This window comes from Nothoprocta perdicaria, unplaced genomic scaffold, assembly GCF_003342845.1.
Source record: "Nothoprocta perdicaria isolate Ctin4 unplaced genomic scaffold, notPer1 scaffold_280, whole genome shotgun sequence".
Taxonomy (NCBI): Eukaryota; Metazoa; Chordata; class Aves; order Tinamiformes; family Tinamidae; genus Nothoprocta; species Nothoprocta perdicaria.
This window is the reverse complement of record NW_020455511.1, coordinates 826,915-849,054: the sequence shown is the minus strand read 5'-3', so window position 1 is coordinate 849,054 and position 22,140 is coordinate 826,915. Positions and strand designations below refer to the sequence as shown.

General features: G+C 43.9%; 1 protein-coding gene across 1 annotated transcript in view; it reads right to left on the bottom strand.

Annotated features, from left to right (window-relative positions):
* LOC112948929 (neuronal acetylcholine receptor subunit alpha-7-like) overlaps positions 1–22,140 on the bottom strand; it is a 45,631-nt gene that overhangs the window by 9,240 nt on the left and 14,251 nt on the right. Inside the window, exons 3-8 of the mRNA XM_026041271.1 lie at positions 12,334–12,378; positions 11,251–11,360; positions 9,298–9,377; positions 7,693–7,860; positions 6,041–6,235; positions 4,797–4,883 (exon numbers count right to left, since the gene is read on the bottom strand). Of these exons, the coding sequence (XP_025897056.1) occupies positions 4,797–4,883; positions 6,041–6,235; positions 7,693–7,860; positions 9,298–9,377; positions 11,251–11,360; positions 12,334–12,378 (685 nt within the window). The remainder of the gene's footprint in view (positions 1–4,796; positions 4,884–6,040; positions 6,236–7,692; positions 7,861–9,297; positions 9,378–11,250; positions 11,361–12,333; positions 12,379–22,140) is intronic.

Here is a 22,140-nt window from a genome sequence, read left to right as displayed (position 1 = left end):
GCTGGCCTCCAGGGGAGGTGGGGTGATCTGCCCTTCTGCAAACACCTTGGTGTTTTGTGCTAGGTAACTAAACCTTACTGTACAAGCTGAGTTAAATTTTAAGGTGTTCAGTCCCTGAGTCCAGCCTAGCAGCTCGTCTCAAGACATTGATTTTTGAAATCACGCCTGCAGCAATGCGAGATTAATGAGATCCTGGGGACTGTCTTGTCAGGTCCTGCTGGAAGTGCATAAGCATGCGCATCAGTTGTATAATCTTAAGGAGACTCTCCTGAAAGGGTAATCGTGAAGGGGCAGAGTTACAGCTAGGAATCTGACTTGATCTGGGGAAGCTACCTTCCTCGTTACCTCTTAATGCATGATTTCCTACCCTAATTACAGGGTTACTGTCAAATGAAGAATATAGTTTAATGAGGTCTTGGATGTGCAGACTGCAAATAAGGAGGCACAATGCTCTTTAAAACAGAGAATTCAGGCGTGTGCCTGTTGCCTAAGGGGTGGATTGATCCTTCCTTCAGAGACAGCCACAAAGCCGTTACCAAAAATGAACTTGAGCATCTAGTGCTGTTTACATAAATCGTGCTTTGTTAAAACAAAAAAGCCCTAGCAGCTTATGTTTGGATGCCATAAATTTCGTTCTCAGATGAATTACTTAACCTTCTAGTTTGTATTTACAGAACCAGAATTTGCACAGAAGCTCTAATTTAGATTATATTATTTGTGCAGTTTCAAATTGGTCCCTGAACTGGACTTACACATGGACTTACACATGGGATACACTCCCTCCTGATATAATGCCCTCAGTTGGTGCACAAGTTTATTATGTGTTAAGGACAGGATATCTCCATGAAATCACTGGCTTTTTAAGTGAGAGACAAATATGTGTGCAAGCTAATATGCTTCCAGAGATGTGGTGGAGTAACTGCGATCATATCTCTGAGCTGCACGGCTCAGGCTTTGGGATTGCACCTAGTGATAATGCCACCAGCTCTGTAATTTCAGGTGTGTAACTTCTCTGGAGTTCTCTGCATTTCTTTAAGTTTCTTCCTCATGTGGTGATCTCCGGCTGTCTAGCTAAACTGGCTTTTTATAAATACATTTTTTAAAGAGAGATGTTAAAAATAGGTCAAGTCATGAGCGCAGACACAGTGCCCAAGGGGCAAGATGAAGCCGCCCCCGGGATGGGTTAGTTTAGGACACATCTGCTGCTGGATAAGCGTGGTCTGAATGTCTGCTCGAGAGCTTCCAGCACCAGCAGGCACCTCCAGGGCCCAGCAGCGAAACAAACCTTGCTCACATAACCAACTTGTGCTGAACTCCTGCCAAACCGTTGTGTCTGTAAATGCCATGGGACGTGAATACTCTGATCCAAATGATTGAGCTGGTTTCTTTTGCTATGGGTGGTTAATTTTCTACACATAAGCAGAAGCACCCTTGCTCTGGTTCCTGGGCTTTTATCAGTTTGAAGAAGCCCTTCGGTTTTCTAAAGACTGCAATGTGTGGCACATACGCAATGTTGCTGAAAACTGAGCTCCGAAAATTCCTATTTCCCTCAGACAAGGAGAAGTTGCTGGAGAACAGGATCAAGGGAGTAAATGCAATCATCCAGACTCCCAACAGCGGCCTTCTGGCTCACTGAGTAGAAGGGGACTCCAGCAAACACCACCGCACAGGCTATCAAAGACATTGAGCTGTGATTTCTAGGCCAAATCTTGCCACTTGCTCTTTACAGATGAAAACAAAAATAAAAGTCTGCTTGCTGTGGATGTGCATCTTTTGGACTGCGTAGAAGACTGGAGCCCATCACGCAAGAAGCTGCATGTGGTGGGAGAGGAAGTCTGCTGTGGACAGTTTTATAAAGAGTTATTGCAAAAAGACATGGTCAGGAGAGGAGGGAGATATTTTGCAGACAGGTTATAGCAGGGAAAAGCAGGTGTCCTGCCCGTTATGCTCATTTAGGCTGGAAACTGCTTCATTCATTGTAAATACCAGTTGAGGTCAACAGATATTTGCTTAAGGAGGATCAAGATACAAACTCCTCATTTCTTTGCAAGTAGATCAGGTTTGAGAAGCCAGTTCTTTTGACATTGAGGCTAAATGGGAGAGGAAAGAAACAGATGCAGCATGTTAGGGACCAGTGTCGTGGGACAGGCAAAAGCAGGGAGTATTCATACAGGTCCAGGTGGATGCAAATTTAATTTAAAAATCCCAAGTCCTAACAACACAAAGCCAAGTGTCTGGATCAGAGGACCTCTACTCTCATGTGCAGGAAGACCAGCAACAGTGACTTTTCCTGCAGAACAGTAGTTGATCTTTCTATATCAGGATCAAATTACTTGCAATCTCCTTTAAACCTCGTGCTCTAGGAGATTCATTTATTCCTGTAGCTTGGTGCAGGAAATCACAGAAATACTCCAAGAACTGAATAAGCTGTCCAAGAGTCCACCTCTTCCTCCCTAAGGATTTTCATCCACAATTGGATCACAATGAAGAAGTGCAATCATTACCTGGCATCCTCTTCAAGACATCTGCTGATATTCTGGGATTTCCTATTCTGGGATCACTGGGAATATGAATTTAAAACTAATCACTCTCTGGGATAAATATTGCAAGTTTCAGAGCGTGCCAGCCCAGATTGCCTGGTTTTACTCAAGCCTCAGTTTACTTTTGGGTTGCAACATGGGAACATTGAATGAGAGTAGCCAGGGAATTGCTCTAGGCATCGTTTTGCTGGATAGCTCAAATCAGTCTCCAGGGTCCATGTATTAGAACTATTCTTTACAGTGTTTTGCAGTATGAAACTTGTTTAATGAGCAGATGAAAGGAACAGACTGCCTTTAACCTATACGACAACTTTGAAAGGTGCATCTCTAATACCTTTGATATGCTCCAATTATTTAGGCATTATGAAAAAAGTGGTAATAATACAAGTTTCCAGCAAGGCATATTTAATATATTAATAGTGAGAAGAGAGTCTGTCCTCATATTCTCAGCTCTTTATCCAGAAATAATGAAAAAGTGTGAGAAGTCCTAATACTTGGGTCAACAGTCACCTGGAGAAGGGGACTTGACCCAGTAGATTTCCCCACTACCCTGCTGATTTTTAATGTCCACATATCCACAACAGATTAACTAGAAATTAGCTGAAATCTGCTATTCCAGATTTAAAATCTGCAAGAATGCATAACTCTTGAAAGCTTTCCTTGGCCCAGGTCTTCTTATTGTCTCTAGGAGGGAGGAACTCTCTATTGGGAGGAACTGGTCTAGGTAAAGCTGTGCAGTCAGAATAGAAAAGTGTAGCCCTTTAATAATCCCAACTTTTTATTTTGTTTTGTTACACCTGTAGCTCCCTCTGTAGATCCCAGGTACAGACATGGCTTGGGGGACTTGCTAACTTCCTGGAAGTCCATCTCATGTAGGATTAGACTCATTCCAACTTTCAGTAAGATGCTCAATTTATTTGGAGCTTTTTGGAAAATTTTGAGCATGCTGCATAGCCCTGTGAGTCACCAACCTTTCAGACTGCTAGTTCTGTCTAACTCCCTGAAGTTAGATAACGAGGTTGTCTGACTAAACGTCATTTTGTTCTTTTCATGGTCTGCCTCATCATAGGCACTACTTATGCAATGATGAGGCACACTCTCCATCAGCATCTAGATATATATCAGCATAGATTCACTTTCCTTACCCTGCTCTGCGGCCAGGGAATGATCCTTTCCCCTGCTCAAGCTCAAGTCCTCTTAGTCCTTGTGAAAGAGATGGCCACAGGTCTTTGCCCCCACCAGCATGACATGCTTATCAGTGGCTTCTCTTTTCTCATTCTGTGAATGATCATTCAAGCTCTGCCCTCAGTCCCACTTGGAAGCCACACGAAGGCAGTGCACAAGCCAGTGCCTTTACTGGTCACATCCCATTCTCTGCTCTTCAGCTGTGCCCAGCTCTGATGCACTTGGCCATCCTCAGGCCAACGGGAAGTCCCATGCAGGTGCTGGACATCCAACCTGCCTTGGTCCCCTCATCTCTCTCAAAGGCAGAGCTAAGGAAGCCCTTTGCTGTGTGGGGGTACGTGTGTGTTCAGCACTTATGTGTCATGGACCTTCACCTGGAGCCTTCTGATACCACTACACCAATAATAAGAGCAATAATCCACCATTCTGAGTCCTGGTAAAGTATTTAAGATATTTGCATGGCTGTAATAAAACTGCTTGTATGGTAAATGCTCAAATTTCTTATATTGTCTTCTAAGTGTGTCACAGTGGAAGTTACCAAGAAGGTGATCAGGTCAAAGAGTTTCATCAAATGCTAAAAATACACCAGTGACATATTTCCATTTTAACTAGAGTCTCCTCTAGTTAAATTCCTCTAGGAATTGCTCTTGGGGTAGGCAGAAGCGAGGAGGACTGGCAGGGAGAGATGCACAAAAGGAGAGAAAGCAGGACTTGTAGGCAAGGAATTTGCACAATAAATCCAGAGCCAGGACTGAGCATTTTGCCAGAATTCACTCTATGTCCATGTCCAAGGTCAGGTTGCCCACCTGAACCTCCAGGTTTTCTGTTAGTGCTATGTCCCCTGCACCTTGCAATGCATCCACTTATCTGGTGTCTTCAAAGCCCCTTTGCACCCCTCTGCAGGCTCTCCTCATTTACACAAACAGTGAAGGATCCAGAATTTACTCCTGACATTGCTGAAATGCAAAACCGCATTGAAAAAGAAAGAAAACAAAATTGGTTCCAAAGAGGCTTTTCACGGAACTTAGGAAGCTCCCTGGGGAGTGCACAGAGCAGACAAAAGCGGCTTACCTATCAGTGGGACGGAGTCAGACGTTGCAGGCATGATCTCAGCCACGAGCAGCATGAACACGGTCAGGGAGAGCAGCACAGTGATACCTGCAGAGAACGAGCACAGAGGGGAAGGCTGAGCAACGTGACCAAGCAGGAGTATCTCTGGATGCATCTTTGATGCTTCTTTATCCGCTTTCTTTCCCCTTGTCTCAATTACTCCCCAAACTTTGCTCCTCTTAAAGTAATGGAGAAGCTTTTGCTGCTAGATAAAATGCTTGCCTTGCAAAACCAGGCTCAAGCAAAGACTAGCCAGTTTGTAAGAGCTTGCAGAGACTTCACAGGCAAAAGTAGTCACTGTCTATTGGTGGTTGTATAATGTCTGCCTTCAGCTGCAAACCCATTTACATGTAGTTCTTTATTTGTTTCCTCTGGAAAGGCTGTTGTAAAAACTCACTGTCCTGTTTCACAGCCTGTGTGAACTTTATTTCCTCTTCTTGGTATTGCCTTTTAGCTCAAATAATTCTTTTTCTTGATCCCGCCCTACTTTTTATAAACAGCAGTCCCCTTCCTCCTAGCTCTTTTTTTACTTGGTGCAAGCATGGTTGCTCAATTCCCTGTTTTCTCTACGGACCTTCAGTGCCCTTGTTCTTTTCTGAATGTTTTTGTCCAGACCAGATTTGTGCACAACATAAAACATACGGTCTCACCTGGACCAGCTTTGTGTGTTTCCCACTCCCCTGCTCTTGGAAGTACATATAACAATATACCACACTTAACTCCTTTTTGGCTTCTTTTCACTTCTTTGCATTTGTGAGGAACTCACTGCCTTGTGATTTGGGACCTTGGGGACATGGAAGATGACAATCCCATACCCAGTCACTGCAGCTCATGACTCTTTAGAGAGCCTCTCCACCTCTGTATCTTGGTATATTAGCTGAAAAAAGGAGCTAACAAGCTGTGAAATGCATTGGGATGTACTAAAGAAAAGACTGGCAGTGGAGAGAGTGTCATCATTGTTGTCATCTGGGGCAGTGAAAATTTTTGCCTCATCCCCATGATAAAATCAAAAAGATGATGTCAGTAGAAGTACTTAGCACTGTACGTGTTCATGTCTTGAAGAAAGCCGTCATCTTTTTTTCTCCAACCAAACAAGTGCTTCAGCTGCTCCTCCGGGGAAATCCTTTTCTATCAAGCATCATAAGGCATTTATTCCCCATTCCATGGATAAGTCCTAGGAAGGAAATGAATTCTGTGGCACTTACCTAAAGAAATCTTCTCTCCTGAATCAGCCGGCAAGAGGAAGACGAGCAAGGCCAAGGCAGAGATAAGAACGCAGGGGATCAGCAGGTTCAAGCCGTAGTAGAGTGTGCGTCGGCGCATGGTGACCGTGTAGGTCACGTCTGGATACGGTTCCTTACAGCACTCGTAATAAATCTCGTTCCTCTTTCCCGGCACAGCTGTAGAGGAGGGGGATCATCAGTGGGGAGATGATCAGCACTCCCACTCACCCCCAGAAAGGGGGACAACCCATGATGGTTTATGGCACCTCTGACCATGTTCCCTCACTGGAGCCCAAGGGAGCTCTGAAGATGATATGCAGGAAAGTTGTTATTTTTCTGTCATTCTCTTATGTCATAATTGATTTCCTTCATCAGGAAAAACAAACCTGACTTCTATTTTCAAAGGGGATGCTAAGTCAAGCCCAAAGTCTGTCCCCTCCGAGGGTTAAGAGACATAGCTGTCCAACACATCTGTATGGTGGGGCTGGCCAAGATGACCATATTGCAGAAGACCCTGCTTGACAGGGACAGCTGCAGCAGAGGAAACGTCCAGAGAAGCTGGAAATCTCAGTATTTTGTATCTTTGCTGTCACCATTGCTCACCTCCCATTTGTTGCTGTCTACACCACGGACAACACTATGCTTGTGTGTGTTCTGCCAGGAGTGTGGCAAAATCTCCATAAAATATGTGTCCAAAGCTGGTTTACGGCCTCAACTGTCACTATTGTTGTATGAACCAGTTAAGGGCCAGCTCTATCCATATCCTGTCTGGGATGAAGAGAGAGAATCCAAAGGCCAGGTTCTATACCAGGTACACAAAGCCAGAAAATATGCACTTCTATCTTTTGGAGAGAAATATGCTCTATAAAGGAGTATGTGAAAGCCAGGAAGGGCTTTCATTGCTCTGAAATGGGCTGATTTTAGGAGATCTTCTTGCCTGCCCACTTGGCCTGGCAGATAAAAGGTTCTGTCTCCGAGTTCTCTGTAGGGTGGTCTAAGCTTTGTCCATTTCCAGAGCCTTGCTTCTGATTTACACTTACATCAATGAGCTCACATTAAAACCTTAAGAGCTCTAAATAACTAATTCTGGGAATAGAATCCTCTTTTTTAAAAAAAATAGGTATCTCCCAAAGCACAGAAGAGAATGGAGATATCCTGAGCTGCAGTTATTTCCATGTACTGATGGACACTTTGATCATTTTATGGGCAAGAGGAATTCATTTCTGTAAAAGCTCATACCAGTTTTTGCTGAAATAGTGTTTTTTAACCCAATAATTTTCGGCTGATGTGGTAGAGTAGATGTGACATTATGCTCAGCGTGTCTGCATGAGACACAGATTCAAATTTAGTACTGACAAAATGCTCAAATGTATCAGGACCAACAGATCCCTTTTACCTTCCCCTTAGTTTCATGCTGCTGCAGCAGAACATAATGTTTTCAGACACATTTCAATGAACATGTTTGAAAAAAATGTCTCTAAATCTAGTGGATTTTTTTCTTTTTTTTCCCCTAACTTTTATATAACATCTTTTAAAACTTGTATTTCATACTTTCCAATTGGACTCCTCGTTTCCTATACTTGTTTTTTGCCTTTGAAAATTGGACTATTGAATATTTTAGCCCTTCAATTTACCCACTAAATCCCACTCTCCATTTGAGATGTAGTTAGAAATATCGGCCTCAAGCATCTGCAGATCCAGTAGCCATCCACTGTGGGTCCAGGAGCCGAACTTCAGATCACACTTCTGCACATCAAAGGGGAACCAGCGGACATCGATGTAACACGTGCTCTTCAAAATGCCTGTGGATAGAAACGGATGGAATCAAATGTGTGCAGCCCGTCAAACGGGGAGTAATTTGGAATAATTGCTTCTGCCACCTCCTTGAACGCCAGCTAAGGCGAACTCCACTTTTAAGCCGTCTAACTAAACAGTTCTGTGTTTTGCAGTAAGCGCTCAAGCTGTGCCTCTTGAAAATCCCATCTCCAAAATAAAGGCTCCTCTATTATCGCCTCCATCTGCTGCTGAAAAGGATGGGGATGTTGCACATGATCATTTCCCTGCACAAAGAGTGCTGCTCTGGGTGGCTCTGTTCTTCCCATTCCTTCCTTCACGCTCAGGTAGGTCTCTCTCCTGCTGCCATGTCCCTTTTCCGACGGCCTCCGAGGAGCCTTTTCTCCCATTTCCTTCTGAATCTTGGCCCTGCTCCCTTAACCACTGGCTGCTGTCCTGTCCTTCATCTCCGCTCCTCCACCAGCCACATGCACCAGAGCTTGTTTCTCTAATGGGCAGTAACAGCGAGTGCGGACTCGTCCTAAAGGCAAGGGAAATAAAACTTTCATGAAGCTCTGGGAACACTCTCTTTCCCCCTCTGCAGTATTTTGCTGTGTCTCAATTAGTCTAGCTGCTGGTGCTGTCAGGTAGGCAGATTATGAACATTTTTCCTTCAAAAGCGGATTGGACAAAATATTTTAGCAGCAGTTAAAATCTTGTACGTAAAGTTGTACTGTGCACAAAAGCTTTCCTTTACCCAGTCCTAAGCTTCTTCTCCCCCAGGGTCTTAAGTAATCAGCTCTCCACCATAGAGCCTGCTGTTCTCCAGTTGCAATATGCACACATGGTCCCACTTCTCCTGCCCCATTCACAGGAAAGAAACTAATGGGGCACCAGATCTGCCCAGTATCAACACAACCTGCACAACCCACCTAAACAGGCCCTGGGGAAGCAAGCACTGGAATCAGCAGCATGCCTGGAAAACAGGCAAGGACCATCATCTGGCCAGCACTGAAGTGGTTTCTGTTCCTCTTTCCAAGAGTTATAGGCTCTCCTTAAGACTTCAAAACTCAGATGACCCTGGTGGGGGAACAGTGCAGCTTGTGGGACACATCCTGCAGTTGCACCTCTCTTCACTTGCAGGAAAGAGCTAGCTGGGTTGCACGAGAAACTTCCTCCTTGGAATTGTGCTTTGAATGTTCCTCTGCGGGGCTCTGAATGTTGGAAACAAACTGCTCAGGAAATGTATTTGTTCATTTACAAAGTGGAAGTTTGCCACTAACAATAGGGCTAAATTACTTCAGCAGGTCTGTTCTGTTATAGCTGGCTTGCAAAATTTCTACCTATAGACATTTCGACAAATGCCTGGATTTCACTGTTCTCTCGCATTCACTCATAAGGGAAAGCTGGTTATTGTTATTCAAAGTTACACGCTGATTTAAAGCAAGCGAACATGTTCTCCGTACCTGGTGGAATATATTGACAGGATCCAGAGTAATTCACCAGCACATTAGTGTGAAACGTGGCATCAAATCTTTCATCAGCACTGCAACACAATGCAAACAAAACAAAAGAAAGAGGGAGCCAACAGATGTAAGACTTTGCATGTAGCAACTGTCAACAGAAAAATAATATTTTTTCAGAATTTAATGTATTGGATGTCTAAATTAAGGGCTATCTTATGTCTAGTCAAGGTATAAGGCATAGCCTAAGATCAGCCTTTCAGGATGCAGGGGGCCAAAACTGAAAGTCATGGCAAGAAGCTATTTCGGAACTGGGGGATATGGAGGAAGACTGGCTGAACCTGAAAGAGCAGAAAACCAGATGAAAAGGACTAAGAAAAAAGTGATTTCCAGAGGACTCCAGCAATTCTGAGGAAAGGAAGGCATCTCCAAGGAGCAAGCTTGTGGGCTCACTTTAGAGTGCCTCTCGGGAGGAGGTTAAGTGCAGGGGGTTCCTATATGTACAAAGGTTTGGCACACAGTGTGAGGGTCCATCGTATTTAAGCAGAAATCCATCATGTTAGTGAGGTTATAACTGGCCAGAGATGTAGAAGGCAGCAAGACTCAAGCAATGGCAGGAGTGCAGCCCTGAGCAGGGCATGAATAGGTTAAAGGAGTGTGCATACAATAGACTCTCTTTGGTACAGCTGATAAAATTTACTTTGGAGCACTGAAGGAACTGGCCGAAATACTCTCTGAAGCATTAACAATTATCTGTGAGAGCTCATGGAAAATGCAAAAGGGCATGGTGAACCAGAGGTGATCAAAGAAAATTCAGATTTTTTTAAAAAAGTCTGAAGTTAGAGACACTTCAGCCTAACTTCAAAGATAATAAGATGATAACACCTGGCATGGATTTGTCAAGGGCCAAATTCGTCAAATCAAACTAATTTTCTTCTTTCTGGGGATGATTGACTCACTGATTTGCGGAAGACAGGAAATATGTCTGGACTTCACAAAGCCTTTAACTCATAAGGTTCTTATAAGCAAACTACAGAAGCAGGGACCAGATTACACGCCTGCTGGTGACGGGCTGAATCTGGCTGATTATGGGCTCATAGTTGAACTCTGAGGAGAAAAGCTGAAATAAAGTCAAGTCCCTTATACAATTTCCAAGGGAATGCAAGTTTCCTTTGGACTCCTTGGAGTGAGGGTATGGAAGAGCAAATGGACCTTGGCAAATCAAGAGAGAGACCAACAGAATGAAATTCAGTCTCCATGGTTTCTACGTATTCCCCTTAAAATTAACATAGAAAGACAAAAAGGATCAAAGACCTGGAGATCCAAAGGATCCAAAGACTCCAGATCCAAAGGATCTGGAGTTATGATGGATCAAAAAACAAGTCCAGAAGTATGAGTGTATAAACAGAACACTCTCCTTCAGGAATTCATTAAAGGAAAGGTATGGGCAGATGTGGAGATTATTGCATGACTCCATTGCACACTGAAAAAGTCTTGGCTAGAACACTGAATCCAGTTGGCAAGAAAAAAAAAAAATTAGAGTGTTTGGAGGAGAAGAGAATTAATGGAAAGAGATATAAAAAAATGTGAATGATGAGAGAAGCACACAGAAACTGGGCTTGTTTAGTCCATGCAGGAGGACTAAGGCAGAAACTGATCATAATTTTCCAGGGGAAACACGCAAATTACAAAAGAATGTGGATTACCACTGTGGAAATGGAAGACATCCATAAAATTATAGCAAAGGAGATTTAGCTTGGATATTAGAAAAAAAAAAAAAAAAAAAAAAAAAAAAAAAAAAAAAGAAAGCTATTATCTGGTACTTCCTCTCATTTATTTTGATTTTTTCAAGAGAAAGAGCCAAAACCCCCAGGTAGCAAAATCCCCGGAGCATTAGTGGAGCATGGCTGATTTCCAGCTTGCACATCTCTGGTGGCTGCTGCACATCCTGCTTACCTGTTGTACAGGAGAATGTCTGGCACCCAGATCTGATCAGCTGGAAATCTCAAGTTCTGCACTCCCGGGTACTCATACTGATCCCAAGACAGGTAAACATCCACCCAGCACTGTTGGAAAATACATACATCACATCGCATGAGCTGGGAGAAATCTTCTAACTGGTATGGAATATTAGGGGAACAGAATGACTCCCACCGGTCAGAATACAGTAATGTAATAATAGTGTATAGTGGTAGGTTTTAATAATTAAAGAAGGCTGACATATATCCTAAAGAATTAACAGTGTGATGACTGGACCTTGTGTGCTATTATATTGTCATTTACTGTCTAACCTGTCTGTCTGCCCTAAGATCTGGATTCAGATATTTCAAAACTTTTCTTGATGAACTGACAAAAAATCTAGTACTAGACTGGTGGACCAACCTAATCTGAGGTAAGTTGTGTATTATTAGTGGTACATAGACCACTGTCTTGGAATCGCTGATGGATATAATTTAATTGATTACAAAGATTTTGGAATATGGGCGTTAATAACCACCTTGCTATGACAGGCAGGAAAGTGGACTCTGTCTCTCAAGGGTGTTTTTCTGAGCCCCTTTTCCCCCATCACAATGCACAAAATTAGTTCCAGAAAGGTACAGGTGCTAAACCCTGTGACCTGCAGCAAACTCAATGGTGGGGACACCTGGAAAACAGTTGCTGGTGCTGTAACCACAGCTAGACTGTCCCAGGAACAGGACGTCCCCTAGTCCTACAGAACTGCCTGAATTCTGCATCCGTGCAGGAGGAAAGCTCGTTTGTGCTGCAAACCCCAGTAGAGAGCTGAGGAAGAAGCAGCCCCTTCTGCTGTGCACATTAACGTGATGCAGTGTTTGGCTGCTAATGTCATAGCAGAATCAGCTCAATCGTTTGGGTCTCTCTCAATCTCTTTGCTCCAGAGCTGCCTCTTTACAGAGTAAATATTCTTTAGTAGATCAGTTCATGCTCTACAAGAGCAGACCATGCCTGTAGCCATACAGGGCCAGCAACAGACTTAGAGTTAAGGAGTTATTTCACTCTTTATTGACACAGGTTACTCACCATTTGCAGCCAAGCATTTGTGATCAACACCTGGTTCTTTTCATCCTTTAAACAAAAGGGGAGAGAGGAGAGAAGAGAAAAAGAGATGAGCCCCAAAATACAATCTGATCACGGGGAGACATATTACTGTTTTGTTCTTTTCAAAAACCTGATTCTTAGAAAAAATGCATGCAAGCACAATTGGATAGACTGCAAGCTCAGCACAGAGTCACTGAATTGTGCCACATGGCCCAGACAATTACGCCTGTCTTTGATCCTTAAAACCTACAAACCTCCTGCATTTGTTGCAACTGAGCAAGTAGGGAATTGACAATAATAGATAGTGGCTGTTATTTTGCTATGGACTCCTTTGCGAATGCAAAGATATTCCTTTTCATTAGGTGATCAAAGAAAGATGATTTCCTATCCCATGCATCATACAGCAAATGCAGAGTGTTCCTGTTGCTTTTGCTGATGCTGCAAAACCATAGTGAAAGGTGCTGCTGCTTCAGAGTCTTGGCAGCGTGTAACTCAGCTCATGAAGAAAAGGACAGGCTGGCCTGTATTTAGAGCCAGCATATTGCAGGAGGACACAGACATTGTCTGAGAGGAGCTTGTGTGGATACCCTGACTCTGAGATACTGTGTGGGACAATGTGGTCAATGTAGTGAGATCCACCTCCCTCTGGATAGACCTGCAGAGAGATCTGCGCTGGCTGGAAAGCAGCATTAAGGCAAGGACTCGCCTGACCACAGCAAAGGGATATACTCTGGGTCTGTGGAGCGCCTTTATCTGTACAACCCAATATCTGTATCCCTGTATATCCAAAGGGATATACCTTGTGCTTGTGATTCACATACTCTGTTGCACAACGACTTGACTCCCCTTTCTAACAACATGAAATGAACCAGTGTATTGGCCCCTCAAATGAACCAGCTGTATTGGCCCCTGAAATGAACCACTGTATTGGCCCCTCAAATCCACTCTATTTTTTTTCTTGATTAGACACAATCTTTACTTTCCATTGTTTTCTTCCATTCTCCTGCAGCCAGTGAGACGCATCAGACACAACGCTCGTGCTGAGAACAGAGGGTCTAGTTACATTACAGGGAAGGCATGATGATCACTGGAGCAGAGAGTTATGTTTTAGCAGCAGATAGAGCAGCTGTGGAGCCCTGCAGTTATCACTGTGAGCTGCAGCAATCAAACCTCAAGCTCCAACACTAAAATATATTAGTGTGGGAAACGAGTCACCAGTGGAATGCAGTAGCTAGCACTCATAATTGGATTACAGTAAGAGCTGCCAGGCAGAGATCTTCACAAAGACACAGCTGATCCATTGAATTTCTCAGTAGCGTGGTTTGAACATCAGCATCCTGCATCCTGACCTCCATAACCAGAAGGTAAGCTACATCCTTGAAGTAGTCTTGGATTTTGAATTGGTCAGATCTCTAAATACTTACCTTTTTGCAGCCCCTAGGCCTTTCCTTTCCTGAGCTCTGCAAAAGGAAGAGTTGTCCCCAGACTCACTGTGCCCCAAGGGGAAGGGGAAGAGCAGATCCTCCCCTTTCCTTGGTCCACCTGAGTGCCATGTTGAAGTGCGATGTACACCTGGAAGGCTAAGGACTTTCCTGCATGCAGAGAGGCCTTTTATTCCTGATTCTGTTTTTCAAGGAAAATACTTCTTTTTTTTTTTTTTTTTTTTTTTTAAACCCCATTTTATACTTGACAGATTCCATGCCAGCAAAGAAAACCACCTAAGACTGACTTCCACAGAGCAGGAAACAGTCTGCTGCCCTAAGCTGCTCACCCAGCTCCTGAGACTAACTTGCTCGAACTCAAGACCTAATGACATTGTTAATCAACTTTCACTTCAAACAGCTCATCAGCGCATATGATAGTGCAGGGCATATGGGTATTTCAGGTAGCTGAAATGTAGTATCTTGGTTCCTCCATGTCACGAGGTTGGTGTGCTCAGCCCCACCGTGCCCACCGTGTTTCTTGCAGTGTTGCAGACGATGGTGAGCTTTCCTATCAGAGCTTCCATAGCCGATGTGCAGTGTAGCCATGCTCTACGTGGTCTTCCTGCCATGCCTGTTAGCAACATGCATGTTAGCCTGCATGTCAGCAGAACAAGGAGTTTAACCAGGGCTTTGGGCTCCTCACGTCCCTCTCAGCCTCGAGGGGAGAGACGTGTCACTTGGGGCTGCTTCCATGGCCATCCACAGTCTATTCTCATTCCTGCCTCCAGGCTGCTCGGCTTTCCAAGGGAGTTGGCTTTCCAGACAGCGAGCCCAGGAAAGGTTATTTCTGTATCAATCAGCACACAGATGACAGCACAGACGCAGGCTGCTGGGTCCTTCCTAAACCAGGGTGAAACAGAAAGTTTTCCCAGGAAGGATTGGAGTTTGCCCACAGTGCCTTATTTACCAGGATAGGGCAGCATACTTTATACTGCAGTCTCCCAAGTCTGTGGTCTGTGCTAAAGACATTCAGCACAGCTAAAGAGAGTAAATATGAGATTCACAAAGCAGAAAAAGCACTGCCCCTCAGTGCAAGGCTCTCCTAAGGGCTCGGGTGCTTCTCCTTCCTGGAGGTCTGGTGGTTCCTGAGGTTCCTCACTGGAATCAGCAGCCGTTCCCTGCAGGTGGGGATGGAGACAGGGGGCAACCAGGTCCACGGAGCCGCTTCCCCAGTGCTCCCTGGCAGCTCCCTCGGGCTGTACATGCTCAGCCCAGACACATCATTTAGCTGCTGGCAGTCACACAAGCTGGAAACGCTGGTGTCAGTAGAGAGGGCAGTTGTTCTCTAAATCCTTCCTTTCTTTATCTGGGTCACTTTCTCCTCTTTCTGTCTACATCCTCACCCAAGCTAATCCTCTGACCTGGACATCTGTCTATTCCTGCGGCCACCCTTGACCCATGGAGAGAGAAACTTAGGCTTATTCCAGCTCAGAAGCCAGTGCACGTGCTGGAACATGTGAATATTTTTGTTTTGTTCTGTTTTCCCTGAACAAACAGGGGGGATATCTCAAGATTTCTGGACAAGAGAGAGGTTGTATTGACGTGGAGGTTTTCTCTAGGAAAACCTTCTCGCTGGCAGACGCACTTGTCTCTGCATTGTCTTTTGCTCAAAAAAATCAAAGCAATGGGTGAGCCTTTCAAGTGCTTGTAGGATCAGTCTACATCCACACCATGCAGTCTTTTTCTTTGCCGAAGCACTCTTCTGGCCTGGAGCTGATTATCCGAAACATCCCCCTGGCCCAAAGAACCTAAATAACTAGAGAGGACTCAGCTTTAGCCCTTTATATGGTTGAAGTTCCACAAAACCAGAGATCTTTAGAAAAAAAAAAAAAAAAAAAGAGTTGCCCTGGTAACAGTTAGCCAGCATAGCCAGACAGGCTTTGTATTTCAGGGGTCTCATTAAATATAAATACTCATGTGTTAAAGGTTTGCCATCTGAAAGAGTCAAAAAAATAAAGCTGGAATGTATGCTTCCATAGCAACATCAACTTTGAAGAGAGACCTGATGCTGAAGTATTTCGGCTCCCTGTCATTAACGAATCTTGGGGAGGAAGAGGAGAACCAGAGGGGATAGCCTAGAGAGCAGGCAAAGGGACTGAGGAAGACAGGGATGCAGCAGAATAACGAGGAGCATTTCTGAGGAGCATTTCTATACCCATGAGAACAGATGTATGGAGGGGCTGGTTTGGACGAGATAAAGGTGCCAAAGGCTTTATTAAGTGCTCACGGTTGAACACCAGCTCCTTCCCACACTGCATTTTGATGCTTCAGGCTCCTATGCAGGGCTGTAGGCAATTTCCCCTAAGTGCTTTTCACCTAAGGGTGGTCCAAAGGGTGGTTCACACCACAAAACCTGCCTTCCCCAGCAGCGTCACTCGGTGCTGAGGCACCAAGCCATCTACGCAGAGCGTGTCGGCGGGTTTGTGTTCTCCGGGGAGGATGTCTCATCCTGAAATAGCCCTCTGCCTGCTCTGTGCTCACTTGGCAGGTGTTTCAACAAACGGGGCCAGGCACAAATCGCTGTTCCTTGATATTCACTATTCATCGCTTTTTTTTTCCAACATCACAGGAAAATTGCAGTGAGGAAGGTAAGAAAAGGCCCTGAATAGGTCAACCCTGAGTTGTTATTAAAGGCACACTTCCGGTCTGTTTGCAAGTAGTTTACTTTTTCCTGGCGAGTTGTTTGCTTTTTTTGTTTGTTTTCCCTTGCATCATTTATGTGCTGTTATGGTTACAGCTGTTACTGTTAAAGTAGTGTGATGTAGACCTGCTAAAAAAACTCAAGCGAGCTTTTAAAGCCTTCGATCACCCTGAGCAGAATAATTCACAGGCCTTTTATTCTAAAAGGGCCAGCAGAAGTGACTTTTCCTCATTCTCCCCAGCTTTCCAATAATTTTTGACACTGTGTTTGTTAGCCCACCTCTCTTCACCGACACTGAACCAGAGCAGTCTGTTTCACCTGCTCTTTTGACATGTCTCAAGTTCCTTCGGGCATCCTGAGATCATCAGGCAACCAGGAAACACAGGATTTGGGTCACTTTGGGCCAGCCTGGCTTTGCCCTGGCACGGAGACCCTTGGCCACCCTAGGGGACTCCTGGGTTTCTGGGGACAGGTAACTTCACCCCAAAGAAGCAGCCTAAGATGTGTTTTGCTGCCCTGTGTGCATGTGTGGCTGGAACCTCTTTCCTTTGTCAAAGCCATGCCCTACCTTACAGGTGCTCTAGGTCTATCCTAATCTATAGATACCATCACTAGTATGAGATACCATCTATCTATAGATAATCTATAATCTATAGATACCATCACTGTGGTTTCCCACCATGAGGATGTCTTTCTCAGCATATTGTGCCTTTGCTGGACTCCAGTGCTGAGTCCTGAGATATCCTGAATATCCAGAGTCGGGATACGCCAGGTGACATAAACCATTCAGTGGATGGAACAAGGGAAAAGTACATTTTCATCCAAATTTTAAAAATCCAGTGACCTTTTCTTTGAGACATTGTAGCTATTAGAATGCTGAAATTTGATAATAGAGTATTGCTTTTTTTCTGTAAGGAACAGCTGGTTTTGCCTAATGAGGGATGGAAATAGAAGAAAAGGGTTTTGCTTAGTAAGTCCTGTGGCAGTCTCAGAAATTACGCACAGAGAATACAGAGTTAAAATATTAACCTTCCAGACACCAGTGTCTGGAAATACCAGTGTCAAGGTCACACAAACAACTTTGATTTAAGTCCTTTGCTACAACTACTGGCTTTGGAAGATGGCTACTTGTCATACGTCTGTCCTGCTCCCTTTTCTGCAAGCCATTGACATGGTCAGGCATGACCAAGAGACCATGGACATGTCCAAAGGACAAGTCTTTCCCTCTGCCATAGCCACCAAGCTGGAGATGAACAGCACACAATCTATTGAGCTGAGCCCCACGCACTCCCTGGCACGAGTGGGGCAAGAGGCAATGGAGAAAGCACTGAGCAAATACAGGTAACGAAGCATCCTTCACCACAGTGATTCAGGTTGGCATGCGTGCTGGGAAATACTTCATGGAAAGACACGATTCCCACAATTCCTGACCTCGTTGTGCTAGCAAATTCAAGCACCAGGCTTTCAGTGGCCTTAGTAGGACTGACTTTTTAATAACACCTGATACTTAGTAAAGTAGTAATTCACGGTTCAATCAGCCCTGGTATTCCCGTTTTTCAAGCTGTTTCCATACTAATGACAGAGCCAATTGATTTTTTTTCCCCCAGAGTTCAAAATTGGACACAGTAAGTGAACTTTATGAGAGAGAGAGAGATAGAGTTTGGGATTTAACTTTAATGAATCTACTGATCTGTCAACCTTAGTCTATTTTTTATGGCTGGAATTTTAATAACTAATCTTAGTAATCACTGATTACTATTACACTGATATTCAGAATATATAATGATATCCAGCCTGATTCCCATCTCAATTACTCCAGTTTGCATCATTTTCGCTGCCATGATCTCAGCAGATTTGTTCTTGCTTTGTAGCAGGATGAGACTGCAATGCCTGCTGGAAAAAAACTGGAAAGAGAAGCATGTCTAGGTAGAGGAGGTTGCAGGAGAAACAGAGCTAAAATACCTTGCAAATGCTATTCTATAAAACCAAAAATAAATGCAGAGGCATCCAAGGAGGGGAGAGGGATGCACAGAAAGAAAGACACTTTTAATCCAGACAGGCTGAAAGAGTAATTTTACATCCCTGTCCCTCATCAGTGCCTTATAAGTAGAAAATACAGAGCAACTATAATAATAATTCTCTCATTATTATTTCTCTTTCATATACTTTGTGTGTTTCAATCTTGAGTGGTCAAGCTTACATTTTGGAAGTTATCTCCCCCAGAAAAGATTTGTACAGGATGTACTATAAGGATTATGGTTTAATCTAGTGAATAATGATGCTATATTGGGAATAGTATGTGAATGGCCGCATACATGTGCTAGCATATTTATATTTGTTTCTCTGAATCGCTTGTGTATTGACGTGGGCTTGCTGCATAGCGTGCAGGACAGAGATTTGGAGACATGAGGATGCAGGGATGGAGGAGGGGGAGAAGGGGACCTGGTTGCTGCAGGAATGGAGAATTAGAGCTAAAAATTTAATCCTTGAAATTTTCGGTCATTCAATTCGTATCGACCTTAAAACAACTGTGCTGGGAAACAGGATTGTTTTGAGGGCAGATGCTATCCCGAGGCACCATGAGCAGTGGTACAGCTCCTCACACCTTGAGCCACAGTTTTAAAAGAGATCTCAGTGTCAACCCTGCAATAGTGTTTTCCATAGCAAATAAACCTGTTTTCCAGTGAATGGGCTAAGTTTCTTTCCAAAGTCAGCCAAATATAACTGATAATTCCTGATCCCACTTTTCCCCTACCTGTGTGTTTCTCAGTGATGATCCGCTTGAACCCAGCAGTTTGGTAGATTTGGTTTTGGCAGTTTGGTAGGTTTGGCTTTCTTTTTCTTGGTATTCTTGTGGTTTCCCAATGGAGACTTGCCATCTTTTTTTTTCTAATTGTGATTCCCTTTGACAGAAGAGCAAATTCACCCCAAATTCCCCCCATGGTATGTGATGTACCTGGGGTGCAGAGGGAAGTGAGCAGGAGGGAGATGATGTGTGATAGCTGCAGGACCGAGCTGCACGAGAGGAGATGCAAAGCCCCGCTCTGCAAGAGCGACCAAAGGAATTTACAGTCTCAGGGAAGCAGGATTCATTAGGACATAAATGGGAATAAATCTTTCCAAAGAGAATTCAAAGAGATAAGAGAAGACAGAAATGGAAAGGGTTTATGAATGAATCTCCTCTCACCCATCATGTCTCTGCAGGCATGTTCACTTTCCCTGGTTCAGTTTATTTCACTCAGGGGCTTTCTGCGTGGCAACAAGATCTGTACTTATTTTATGCATATGCTGGAGTGCATATTTTTTTTTTATCTTTGCAGCCCTTTGGATGCCTCTCAGACCCCTTTTTGCTATTTTTTGCCACGCTGATACTTCTCTCTTCCTCTCCAGGCTGCATCCCTGGACTCCTGCCTCCTCTCTTCCGCCCACTCTGGGTAATTCCCTATTCCTGAATCCTCTCCCTAGCTGAGCACTGCTTGACACTGATGGCCAAGGCTTGTGCCTTGAGCTGCAGACGATGTCAGCCCGCGCTCGGACCCATAGCAAGCCCCAGAGCCACCACCTCAGCTGGGATGCATCCCCCAAGAGCCCCAGGCTGACTAATACAGTATGATACCCACAGTACTGACCATGCAGTAATTCCTAGAAACCCCAGAGTTGTATTTGCTTTTGGAAAGGGCTTTTGAGGGATTTAATATCTCTGCAGCATGGTGCAGTCATTAAAACTAGGCACTTTATTTAAAAGGAACCCTCTTCAGATGATACCCTCCCAGCCAGGTTGGGGCTTTATTTTTGACATTCTTCTTTAGGCTGGCTTGTCAGTTCCTTTTTTTGCTTTTTTAATTTAAGCTTCTTCTTTTCTCATTTAAGTTTCTTCTTAGTATTCTTCAAGAGGGACCACTGAGCAAACCCCTGTGGAAGCAAGGGAAAGGCAGGGCCCAAACAATCAGCAAAAAGGGCACAAAAGTAAAAGTATGCACTTGAAAGAGCTATATACAAAATCTACTTCTGTGATTTTTCAGGAGTTCTTGCAGCAACAAAGGCTGCTCAAAGGGATGCAGGTATCTCATCCGTTTTTTGGCTAAAATATACCTCTCCAGCAAGAGTTGGTCTGTAGCATGAATTGGAAACTCTGGCAGAGCTCTCCGTCTGTGCACTTGTTTACTGAATGTGGTGACAGGACTATCTTGGCTCTCGTCATGAATTAAGACAATTTTGATGACCATTTTAACTCTAGTGACAGGAATTCCTCCATCTACCCATCATCTACCCTTTTGCCTAGGGTCTGTTTGACAGGCAGAGCACATGATCCTCAAAGCTTTTACTGAGGCTGTCTTTGAACACTAAAAAGCAAAAAAATATACCATGCAGGCAAATACATGCTGGTACCAGCAGGAAACCTAAAGCAAGAAAGCTATGCTTGTAAATTTGATTTGAATGGAGGGCACAAGAGGAGGTGGTATTTCAAGTAATGTCACTAGTTATTACTATTCAGTAACAGTCAAGGGATTTCAGGGATGTCTTTCCTCTCTGTGCAGCAAAGGGAATGTAGATTGCCATAAATGCTGTTTTCAGCATGTTAGCTGCAGAGGATGGATTTAGGTTTGATTAGGTTATGAGACACTATGGTCAGCAACCAGACTTGGTGGAGCCGCTTCGTGGAGCCTGTCCTAGATCTGTGCATGGTAGATGCGATATTTTGTGTGGAGAGAAAAGAGTGGGTCCCTTTCTGTAAGAGGGACTGTGCATGTTTTCTTCCTTATATTGGTTCCTCTCACAGGGTAATAATACAGGCTGCATTTTTTCATGCCTGTCATAGAAAATATTTGTAAAACCTTCCAATTAGTCCAGCAGTGATGTTGTGCAATGTCATGTCTTCTTTAGACCTTATTATTCTTATTCTCCTCAGTGTGACATTCTTCTTCCCTCCCATCATCCTCTTTTTTCCAGCTAATGCTGAACAACCTGTGCTGGACTGAAAGCATCCCTAGTATTGGCTACTACACTAAAATCATTGTAATAAGACTATTGTTATTTGGCATAAATGAAGAGAGTTCAGTTCATAGAGAGGATTTTCTGCATCTTCTTTCACATAGTGTTAGAGACACATCCTAGGTTATTTCAGATGTATTTTAAGGACACTGACTGCAGCACACAAGACCATGAGTCTGGAATGACTCACCGCTGTTTAGAGCTGATGAACTTCTGTAATGTGTGAAGAGGTGGAGGGAAGCAAATTGTTGTTTTGGACACATATTATCGTTTAGACGACCTGCTTCTTAATCTGAATCATCAAAACGGAAAAGAAAAATCAGATTCATGGTAACAGATGACTGCCACATAATGGAGGTAAAGAGTTTAAAAAGTGTTATCTGTTGAAAGGAAGTGTTTCGTACAGGAACATGATAACTCAGCTGCAGATCTACCATAGCATCCACCAAAGTGGTGTTTATGTAGCTCTTTCCTCCTCCTGCTTGACTTTAATAATGCATAGTCCCATACCTAAGGGCAAAAAGCCCTCTTCACCACCCCAACCCTCAAATTACTGCATGAAAATATGGAAGGAAGAAAGAAGGAAGGAAGGGAGGAAGGAAGGGAGGAAGGAAGGGAGGAAGGGAGGGAGGAAGGAAGGAAGGAAGGGAGGAAGGAAGGGAGGAAGGAAGG